Here is a 12,106-nt window from a genome sequence, read left to right on the forward strand (position 1 = left end):
TTTAACTATTTATTTTAGAGGGGGGGAGGATCAGAAGGAGATGAAGAGAGAATTTCAAGCAGACTCCCCACTGACTGCAGAGCCAAGCCCAAGATGGGGCTTGATTCCATGACCCTGGGATTATGATTTGAGCCAAAATTGAGAGTCCAACACTTCGCTGACTGTGCCACCCAGGCACCCCAAGAATGCTCCTTTCCTTATTTTTACCTTTTTCATACTTTTTGTCTTTTTCTTCCCAACTCTCTTAAGGAAGGGAGGTGATGTTCAGTTATTTGCCTATGCTGATAACGTTAGCACACAAGTACAACTTTGAGAAGCTTGTATTATTTCTCTGTTCTTGTCATATTTAAGGTTTCGTGGCCCCAAAAAGACAAAGTTCTTAACCTCAGGCATGTACTTCAAGTTCTTGATATTAAGCTGCAATCTGCTTGAGTTTTCCCTCAGCCTGGTGTTATTAACAGATTTTTACTGCTGCTAATGTTTCCTCGTAAACTAGCCCTTCCAGCCTCTCAATCATTTTTGTTGCTCTCTGGTGTCAAATGTTTTAATCTCATCAAGGTCTTTTCAAATGAATAGGAAGTACTCCAGGAAAGGTTGAAATCATTTCTCTGAGCCCTAGGGATCATTCTGATCTTCATTCATGATGCTCTAATTAAAATTTTGTGGCCATACTTTATGAATAAGAGCCCATTTATCCTTTTGTTCAGTGCCCTGTAGGGTAGGCCCAAGGTAGGAAAGTCAGTGGAAACCCTGTGCTTGAATCATAAGAACACAAGATAAGAGAAGGCCCTACCATCACACTCACCAGCCCCCATTGACATCTACTGACACCCAACACCACTCAGAGCATCTACCACCACCTATCACTCCCATTCTTTAAAAGGCCAGGGGCCACTCTATTTTACTGTATGTAGTTGTTAAGCCTAATAACAAAAATTTTAAATCCATCTAATGTAGACAAACATCCTTTATAGAGGATGAATCCCCTTATTTAGCTGTTCTATCCCTTTCTAGTATACTCAAGCCCACCCCGATTTCTCCAGGGCTTCTTTCCCCTACTTCTCCCCAGGATGACATATGGGTATAGCAGAGAAAGTGTCTGTGAGTGCTGGCAGTGAGGTGAGGCCTCCAGTTAGCATGCTCTCCCCTAGGTTCTCCAAGCTCCACTTGACCTTTGAGATGGCTGCCGCCTTCTATCGATGTCCCTGATACCTTTGTCTCAGATCTCAATGGCTGAGCGCTCTCCTCCTTGTGTCCTATGCCAAGACCATGTTGGACTTTAGCCTTCTCAGCTTTAACAAATCCCCCAGCTCAGGCCCACAAGAGCTTCAGCAGTTGCTACTGATACCCACAGGTTCTGGGGAACCAGGGCTGCTCTGTCAGGCCTTGGGTCTGCCTAACTTCATCACTCAGCCATATCTGAAGCTGGGAGGGGGGCTCCTCTCAGAATTATAGACAGCAAGAGGAGAAAAGTGCTCTCCCTTTGGAGTGTTCTCCCCCTGGGGAACCTACTAGGGTTTCTGCAGCTTCAGCCCCATGCATCTCTGCATTATTTGTTTTTCTTTTTTTTTATTTGTTTTTCTATCTGCATTAGATAATAGGTATAAGATAATAATAGGTGTACTTGACTGTGATAAGAAGTTTATCCCTGCATTATTTATTTTTCTATCCACATTAGGTCTAAGGAGTAGGAGGTGATTCCATCTTTAAGCTTGGTCTGGACACTTTGGCACTTCTCACTTCCAATCACTCATGAACCATCTTCCTCTCTTGTCCCTCCCAGTGGTTTCTCTACCCAACATTTCTCTGTTGCCAGTCCTCCAAGACATAGTATGTTGAAACAAATCAATCGTATCCTCTCCCTTTCAACCAAACATGGCTTTTCAAGTATAACTTTTTTTTTCCAGGCTATCCTACTATAAGCTTACAAATCCTCTTACAAAACACAAAATCTAGGAAAGATTTCTTTGACTCTGTGTGCACTCCCAACCCCAAAGTAAAGAAGAGCTGCCAATCCAATAGGCACAGGAGGGATTTCAGTAATGATGATACATTGGTTTGATATTTTCAAAAATATTATCATCCCCTTCCACCCCTCCGCCATACACATATATGTACATTCAGAGAACTGTATCCTAGTCTGTACCTTGGAGCCTCCAGAGTCAAGTATATGTCCCCATAGACTCTGTGCCATTAGGAATGCCATCTTAGTATAGAGAGCCACAGGCCTGGAGCACATTAAATGCATGAGTGGGGAGGGGAAGCACATGGTCTCATGCAATAATTTGGCTCCTAACATTTCTCCTTGATTTGATTTCCCAGGGAAAACCTGGAGCCCCAGGGCCCCCAGGAGTTCCAGGGGAACCGGTAAGTTGCCAGCCACTTACTTAATAGTTATACTTGCATGTGCTTTCAAAGCTTTTCTTAGCAATTAATATCCGCTATTTGGACATGTCTTTAGGGTGACAGAGGGCCTGTTGGAGATATAGGTTTCCCTGGACCAGAAGGACCCTCTGGAAAGCCAGTAAGTACTTGCCACTATTTAAAATTTGCCAGTTTGAGAAATATTCTAAGCACCACTTCTCTACCTATCTCCTTGGAAAATCCGACATGTAGTTTCTAAGGAAGTAAGAGCAAGTTACACAAATGGATTTTTGGGTGTGCGATTCTCACTGAGTTTCCTAGCTCCCTATGAGGTATCTTTATGTCTTAAACAATGATGAAAGAAGTCATACTTCTTTTAAAAGTGTCAGGAAATTAGACTCATTTCTTAAGTCTGATGTTCTCAGAGTTAAAAAAACAAAAAACAAAAAACAAAATGGCCTATTGTATCCTAAAATATAAAGAAACTGAAGGCTAACAGATATAACTCCTGGGTGCTAGGCTAAAAACTAAAGTAGAAGCTACTTTCTCAGATTCCCTTCTTTATCTAAGGACTCAGTTTTTATACTTTCATATATCATGCTTCCAAATATAGCATCCCTTGTGTCCTAAAGGAGTACTTGGATACTGACATATATGGATGTAACACTGTAATAACCAGTCTTACTAATTCAGAGCAATTCAACATATATTCATCTAGTCTCTGCCATTTGCCAAAATTGTGCTGGGCATGAGAGAGGGGACACAAAGATGAATGACATATACCCCACTCTCAGGTTTACTTTTTATAGGAGGCCACTCTTCCTTTTGCTTGTCTATTTGCCATGGTATGTGTGGGGAGGCAGTGCTATCAGAAGAAGGGAGATAGTGAAGGTGAACAAGCAGCACAGAGCTCATGAGGCTGCTTGGGGATCTCTGGGAGACCTTCTGGGTCTGAGTACTCCCTGGCCACCATCTCCTCAGACAAGGCAACATAAAAATATAGGAAGCATACACAAGTTAGAGTTAGAAAGATATAAGTTTGGGTTGTGACTCAAAGGGTTTGGTGAGTCACTTAAGTAACATGACATATAGTAAGCATTGCCAGTGCCTGGCCCCAGGAGGCTCTCAACAAATAGCTTCAATCCCTGATTTCCCCTTCACCTCCTGTTCCCAACTCCCTAGCCTACCCCTGTCCCCAACCATTTCCTAAAATGCTTGCTGAGGGGATTATGCAAAAAAGCAATTTGTTTTTACAACAACTACTATTTCTTGAGCACCCACTAAAATGCTAGGCACTCTCTGGGTGCCAGCAACTCATGGCTTTACATTCTAGTATAGGGGCACAGACAACAAACAAATAAATATAAGTGTACACACAATTTAAGGTAGAAATAGCTCTAAGCAGGGTGAAGCACTAGGGTAGCATTTCAATAGAGCAGTTGAAAAAGGCTTTCTCTCTATTTAAGCGAAGACCTGCATGAAGTGAGAGATCAAACCTGGAGTGGTTGTCGAAGCATTGTTTCAAGGAAGAGAAATGGCCATAGAGGAGTGAGCCTGGTGTATTGACGGAACAGCAGAAAGTGTGAAGTTAAGGAAACTGAGTAGGGAAAAATTAGAGAGAAAGACAAACCAAGAGAGACTCCTAACTCTGGGAAACAAAGAAAGGCCTGCAGAAGGGGAGGAGGGTAGAGGGATGGGGAAACTGGGTGACGGGCATTAAGGAAGGCACTTGGTGGGATGAACACTGGGTGTTATATATTGTCAAATTGAATTTAAATACAATATTCTTTAAAAATAAAATCCTTTGAAAATATTATTAATGAAAAAAAAAGAATGCACTAAGCTAAACAAAAATGGGAAAGATACTGAGAGAGAAGTTGTTAGTGGCTAGGCCTTGAGGAACTTCAAAGCCATGAATGGAGTTTGGATTTCATTTGAAGTCTGATGGAAAACCCACTAAAGCATTTGTAGTAGGGGAGGAAAATGACCAGAGTACATTTTAAAATATCACTCTATTACATGGAGAGCAGACTATAGGAAGCAGGATAGATGCAGACAGACCATGAAGAAACGTTGCATAATATTCACGAGAAATGATGAGGAGGAGAAAAAGGAGATCATGAGGAAGAAGAGAGTTTAGGATGCACATCAGAGAGTCAACAAACTCGCTGATGGACCAGATGTGGAGAGTGAGGGGGCAATAATTCTCTGTTATAGACATATTCAACCTCAAGCACCAGTAGACACCCAAGTGGAAATGCCAGTAAATAGTGGATATACACATCTCGAATTAATGGAGAGGTCTGTCTAGACTGGAGAGACTGATTTGGGTATTCAAACCTGAGCCTGAATGCAAAGGAGTCACTGTGGACTGAAAGGGAAGAGAGCACTTCAAGCATTGGGAACAGGACCTGGCAAAAAGACTGAGAGGGTACAGCTGCTGAGATACAAAGAAAACCAGGTGAATGAGTTTTCTTAGATGTCAAGGGAACTAAGTGTTTTAAGGCAGAGAAATGATAAACATGAAGATAAGTAATGTGAGAGCCGACAGTTCTCCACTGTGTTTAGAAATGTGGTGGTCTTTGGTGGGAGAGGTTACAGCATGCTTGTATCTTGATAAGAATGATCCAGTTGAGAAGGGAAATTTTGATGGTGCCATGGAAGTGGAGGTAACTTTGAGTAGGGAGAGAAGACTGGAATTCCACTCAGAAGTGGAAAAGTGGTCTTCATGAAGAACGGGGGCAAAAGTTGGTGTACAAATTCATGTAGGTTGGTGGATCTCATGGAGGGAAGGAAGGTAAGGTGGTTCCTTCGTATTTATTTTCTCCGTGGAAGAAAATTTGAGGAAATCAGTTGAGTGTAAGGAATCAGGTGGTGATGCTGGGGATTTGAAGACACAGGAAAATCTGTGAAATAATATTCTGGGAGAGAAGGAAAGGGAGCCAAGTCAGGAAATACAGGATTGCCTGATAATATAGAGAGGCTACTTGCAATCCGCCATCATACATTTAGGTTGGAACAAGTGAGCAAGGTTATGTGTTTTTCTTGAACCACAGTCAACTGCTCAGATGCAGACATGTGGTAGACAGAAGGCTGGTTATACCCAAGGATGGAGTTCTTCCAGATAAGTGAGATGAGGGAGGGCAAAGCAAATATATACAGGTTATCCTAAAAATCCTTAAACGCTGTATTCCCCTAGGAAAAGCAAGTTAATAACACCTTTATATGCAAAGGAGAACACACATGATAGTTTTTAATGAATTACAAAAGAAAAAAATAACTTTAGGGTTATTTCTTTCCATACATTGTTACCAAAAGCATGATTTACATTTTTACACTAGATTTATCCTCTTTTATTCAAGTGATACAGTTGGGTTTTTTTTTTCACATCCTGTCCTTAATCAGCTTTATCTTTTTTGCTTGTGTTTCTGGTTGTAATAAATTCTTTGAACCATACACTGCAGGTAACATGTTCTTAGTTAAAGTACTCTAGATAATTCCCAGGATGTTTCTCAGAGGTTGGGGGACTTTGGTTGGGTTATCAACTGTGACAGATTTTAGTGTAATTTACAGCAGTGAAAACATGTGGTTGTCTACAGTTCCAGCCTCATAGAATCCATTCCAGCACAATAAAACTCTCCTAGGCTTTTCAGGGGAGCATGTCCGTGCAATTGCCTGCTGGCTAAGAAATCATTTTCCTCACCTTGATCTCTCTCTTCAAACCAAATCTCAAAAACACATCTGCTCTTGGACTCTAGGTATTTGATTTGACCCCAAGTGCTTTTCCTTTTTACATCTCCTGGCCAATAGTTCTCTCAGTCTTATAAATCTCTGAGCAGGGGGCTTTATTTCCACCCCCAGAGCTGCCTTGTAAAGTTTGGGGAACTTCCAGTTTACTAATAAAAAAACCACTATTTAATACTCTCAAAAACCATGATTACAGATTTCTGACTTTTCTTTCACATTCTCCAACTGAAAAAATAATAAATTGTTCTCTGGCTGACAATTTCTTTTATAGTAGGATCATGCTCTGGCCATGTTATGAAATTTCCCCAGCAGCAACTGAGACCATTTACTGAGAATGATTCTCTGTGCTGGAAAATTGTTGGAGGGTAAAACAAACACCACACACCAGCCACCCAGCACCAAGGGGCACTTATTTTTCAGAATGTACCTAATAGAATAAGTAAGGAAAATAACCTTGTTGACTGTTTACAGTGAGCTAGGCATTTTTCGTTACTTCACCAAATTCTTAAAGGCATTATTTTATCCTCACCTTATAAGTAAAAGAAGCTGATGCTACTACATTTCAGTAAATTGCCTGAAGTAAATGGAACTTTCAGTAACAGTTAGAATTTGAACTCAGGGCCATCTAATTTATTCCTTTGTTTTCTGTTTCACCGTGCTGCCTCACCAACATATGAGAAATATGATGATTAAGTCCTTGAAGCTTTACCCTTTTATTGTGCTTCACTATGTCTACTAATGTAGAATTAGAAATATTAATCATCTTTTGTCTTTATAGGGAATAAACGGAAAAGATGGATTACCAGGTGCTCAGGTATGGAAATACCACTTCAAATAAATGTTCTCATGTAAAACCTCATCCGCAGTACTTGTCAGAATACTTGATTGAGCGGGCTGAGGAAACATCTTGGCAGGCAGTGATTTTTTAGTGTTGACATTTGTTTTTCAGGGTATCATGGGTAAACCTGGAGATAGAGGCCCCAAAGGAGAACGCGTATGTATATTACTATTCTGATCATTATTTAAGCCTGCCTGCTGCAATTGCCTCATCCTTTGAGTTCAACAATATGTGTGCAGATCCCTGAAAATCCCCCACTACAAAGAGTCTAGGTGTATGTGATCCAAGATCTCTTCTATGCATAAAATAGGCCAATTAAAGGGCCCAGAAGCAGGCCTTATGGCAGGTACATCTACAAGAATGATCTTTATTCAGAACTAAGTCTAGTTTGCTATTCCAGTTTGGAAAGCTTTTATCCTCCTCTCTCAGACGCATATTTCTACTATAACGATCACCCATTTTCTTGTTACATAGACAACCTCAGCACTATTGATGTTTGGAGGCAGATAATTCTTTGCTGTAAGTGTCCATCCTGTGCATTGTAGGATGTTTAGCAGCATCCCTGTCCTCTATCCACTGGATGCAGTACCACTCCTTTCCTCCAGGTGCTACAACCAAAAATGTCTCCAGACGTCACCAAATGCCTTCTGGGGACCAGAGTGTTCCTAGCTGAGAATCCTTGACCTCGTGGAATACTAATTTGAATAAGGGGGGGGGGGTGGTATGAGGAACTAGAGAAGTGGAAAGTGGAACTGAACATATAGAGCAACTAGTAATGCCAATTATGTGAAATGCCTTTATTTGAATTGTTTTGGTTGTTGATATTGTTCCAACTTCCCATTATTTTCCTTCGTGAGCCATAATGTTTTCTAGTAGGGTTGGAGGCATCCCACTGCAAAGATTACTCAAGCATTTGTGATTCAACAGAATTCTAGTGGGAGCTGCTAGTGTGTGTGCACCTGTGTGTTTGTGTACTGGTGTCTAGTTTACTCATTTTTACTTATCACACAAATAATTCATGATAACTGAGGGACATATGAAAACAGATAATATAAAGAAAAAAGAAAGAAAAAAAGTCTTCGTTATCCCACTGTTTAGAGAGATAAGCATTCTCGATTTTGGACAGGCACTATTTTGGACACGTCTCTATTTCTCTCATACATAATATACATATATACTTAATGTATAAATACAAATTAATATATGCTTTTCTAAAAAATGCGTTCATACTATTTTGTAAATAATTTTTTTCACCTAACAATATATAATTACCATCATTCCATGTCAGTAAATACAGATCTGCCTGTAACCTTTAGTGGCTATGTGTTATTCCACTGTTTGGATATACCTTACTTCACTCTCCTAGTCTCCTTTTTCTGGATATTTATGTACTTTCCGGTTTTCATAATAAACATCACTCTAATGAACATCCTTGTGCCTAAATTATAAAACAATTTTAATATGCTAAAGACTGTGATTATTTTGTACATGGTTACAGTATTGATCAAGGCATGCTAGTACTTCTTTTCTCTATTTTTAAAAATTTTACCCTTCTCTGGTATTTCCCCAATGTGAACTGATATAATACTTGTATGCAGATACATTTTTATAACTAAGACAGTAGCACTGAAATTAGGTCCATCTGTTTTTTCTTCTTTCTACATGGCCTCTTTCTGCATCTCTTCATTCCATGATCAAATAGATGCCTGTAGTTGTTCATTTGTTTTCATTACTTTTTTTTAAATTAAGAGAAATGTAGTTTGGCCTTTTGCACAGTAGTCACCAATAAAAGAATAACACAGTGAAATACAGGGCAGCCTCAGTCCACCATTCCATCATATTCGGTGTGATCATCATCTCCTGGCATTGTAGAACTGAGTATTTGGAATATATGTAACAAACGTGCTATGGTATATATATATAGACCTTTCTCCCTACCTGCCTCCATCCTCTAATGCAAAAACACATGAAGTAGTAGACACCATGCTGGGTAAAAGTCAGAATTAAATAAATTTCTTACCAAGTCAAGCACACCTATTATTATCTTATACCTAATTTATTATGGCACTTTACTCAATGAATACTCTCATAGTTCATTTATGTTATTAAGCATATGATCTCAGTGATGACCCTCCACCCCAACCACCTACTCTGAACCTTTTCAAAGGTTCTCCTTTCTCATTTTCCTGAGTTGTATATCTTTTGGGACATAGCATGTGTGCCCCTGCACACACACACACACACACACACACACACACACATTCATGTGTAAAACACAAAGAAACCTACCCACAGAATCTAATAAAGATTCTAATAAAGATATACATTTCCCTAAACACACAGGAGGAAGCAGGAAAGAAGGAAAGCACGCGATCTGAAAGAAATTTTGAATGTCCTAAAGTTTTACTTAATGTAAAATCTTGGTGAAAAAATCCTCTTAGCAAACTCTCTTTATTATTGCAAAGGAGACCCACGTCTGAAGTGAGAGCTGCTGTTGACTTTCAAAAGTGTCATCATTCTAGACTGACAACCAGTCTAGAATTGTCACTAACTTTTTATTGAGTGCCTTCAATATGCCAAGCATTGTTCTAAGCACTTGACTTGAGTACTTCATTGCTCAGCATCACCCTCTTTGAGTGTGCACTATTAATATCTCCATTTAATGGGAGAGGAAAGTAGGGTACAGAGGGCTTAATTCCATTATCCAAAGTCCCATAGTTAGTAAGTGCCAGTATGAATCCAGAATGTTTGCTCTTAACCACAGTTCACATGTTTTAGAAGAGATCATTATTATTAACTTTTTCCTTAATAGGGTGATCAGGGAATTCCAGGAGACAGAGGCCCACAAGGTGAACAGGGAAAACCAGGCCTTCCAGGCATGAAGGGAGCCATAGGTCCTGTGGGGCCACCAGGAAACAAGGGCTCCACGGGATCCCCTGGACACCAAGGCCCTCCAGGCAATCCAGGCATCCCAGGCACACCGGTAAGTGGTGCTGAGAGCTCCAGCAGCTCCTGGCTAGTATTGACCACGTATCCCTTTTACAGTGAAAGCAATTATAATCCTTTTAAAAGTAATAAAATTAACTAAACTGGTCTCTGCAAGGGTAGCATAGCTATCATTTATTTCAAGTTATGTGCCAGATCCTCTGCTAAGTACTTGCTATTCATGACCTCAGTAGATCCTCACAACTAGGAAGACTGGTGTCCTGAGGGTCTCACTTTCACAAATGCAAAAACTGAGAGTTGACTTGTTCAGGATCACAATTATTTAGTGGGTGTAGACCCAGTTCTGACCAACTCCAAAGCCATGCTCTTAAATACCATCTATAATGTCTCCTTAAACTACACAGACAACATATATCTGTTTTATGTTGAATCTCTCTTTGTCGAATATGAGAACAACAGACCTGCCCTGAGTGGTACTTTGAATTGGAAACAGGCCAAGAAAGAGTGTTTGGTTAAGGAAGCTCATATTATTATAAATATCCTCAGGAAGAGCGGTGGATGGCCATTCACAGAGCAACTTAATCCAAAAATATCCTTGTCAGGGAGAAAGGAGAGTCCTGGAGTGAGGGCTGGGAGTTAAGGACATGCTGTCCTCAGATAATCAGCCAATACCAGATGGAAGGCCAAACTGGGCATTCCTACAATATTGAGATTCTTTATTTTTACCCACTTTCTCTAAGCTCTACTTGAATAAAGCCCGTGTAATGAGATCTCAGTGCTGTGTCAGTAATTGGTATTAGATGCATTAACTCAAGTTCATATGTCCCATATACCATGAAAATAAAATATTGAAAGAGAGCATTTTTGGAACTACTCTGTCCTACAGAAATCATCATTTTATGAGCCCATCACATTGTCTTTAATGTCACACATATACCCCTGGATAATAGCCACTAAAAAAAGAAAAGAAGAAGTGTAATAAAAGACTTTGAAATCCTAACCATCATGAAAAATAATAGCTCTCTTTTAAAAATATCAAGGTACTACAGTAAAATATTACTATTATAAATGTTAGATTCTTTGCCTAATTCATATAACTTCATTTGTCAAGGGGTTAAAAATTCAACTGACATCATTTACCTACTTTCCTTTCTCATGTTCCATAGTTTTCTATTAAAAAAAAAGAAATTTGCTTAATACAAATATGCTTACAAAGTGTAAATTACAGGGTAAACTATACCATAAAAATGAGTAAAACTTACTAAGTTTTAGCCCATGAATAAAACATTTTAAAGAATAATCCAGCATACTTGGAGTTCTTTTCCTTTGAAGATGCATAGTATCAATTATATATTGACTTTACCAGTGCCTAGGCATTGGTTAGAAGTTAAATTGTGCCTGAGATATTAATGTCATGATAACAATTCAAGTTCTGTTACTTCAGAAAAGGAAGTAATAGGAAATGTCTTTCCTAATCATATGTAGCCATGTCTCTCCATTTAATACGAAATATGTTCGAATCACTGGTTATGATTCCAACCCACAGCTTTTAAAGCAGTTATGCACTTCAAGTTCATCCCAGAATTTGATCAAAACAAAGATATCTATTGCCTAATATAGACAGTTGCCAAAAGCATTTTGCTTGATAAATGTATCTCCACAGAAATTTCAAGTATGCACACCAATCTGATATTTCTGTTCTTTACTCATTTGTGCTACACTCTACTTTAACAGAACTTCCCCCCTCTTCTTTAGGCTGATGCAGTTTCATTTGAAGAAATAAAGCAGTATATTAATCAAGAAGTTCTAAGGATTTTTGAAGGTTAGATTTGCTTAATAAACATTTCTGAATTTTTCACCAATTACTACTTTCCATCCACTGTGGGGAATCCCTTTACACTTTCTCAGAAGATGACCATGCAACAACAATGTTAAGAGGCAACCTATTTTTTTGTGATTTTTTTATTCATTTGAGAGAGAAAGAGAGCACAAGCAGGAGAGAGGTAAAGAGAGAGGGAGAATCAGACTCCCCACTGAGCTAGAGCCTGAAGTGGGACTCGATACCAGAACCTTGAGATCATGACACGAGCCGAAAGCAGATGCCCAACTAACTGAGCTACCCAGGTTCCCCAGAGGCAACCTACTTTATGATGGGGATGGGACATCTCTGTTTGATAGAAAATTGTTCTTTACAATGAGTTAAATTTGCCT

The 12,106-nt window shown here is 39.4% G+C and overlaps 1 protein-coding gene across 2 annotated transcripts in view; it reads left to right on the top strand.

Moving 5' to 3' along the window:
- Positions 1-12,106, top strand: part of COL19A1 (collagen type XIX alpha 1 chain) — a 307,907-nt gene that overhangs the window by 273,338 nt on the left and 22,463 nt on the right. For both annotated transcript variants that reach the window (XM_025444536.3, XM_025444537.3), the window contains 6 exons: positions 2,323-2,367; positions 2,462-2,524; positions 6,890-6,925; positions 7,061-7,105; positions 9,762-9,932; positions 11,651-11,717. In XM_025444536.3, coding sequence (XP_025300321.1) covers positions 2,323-2,367; positions 2,462-2,524; positions 6,890-6,925; positions 7,061-7,105; positions 9,762-9,932; positions 11,651-11,717 — 427 coding nt within the window. The remainder of the gene's footprint in view (positions 1-2,322; positions 2,368-2,461; positions 2,525-6,889; positions 6,926-7,060; positions 7,106-9,761; positions 9,933-11,650; positions 11,718-12,106) is intronic.

This window comes from Canis lupus, chromosome 12 (assembly GCF_003254725.2).
Source record: "Canis lupus dingo isolate Sandy chromosome 12, ASM325472v2, whole genome shotgun sequence".
Taxonomy (NCBI): Eukaryota; Metazoa; Chordata; class Mammalia; order Carnivora; family Canidae; genus Canis; species Canis lupus.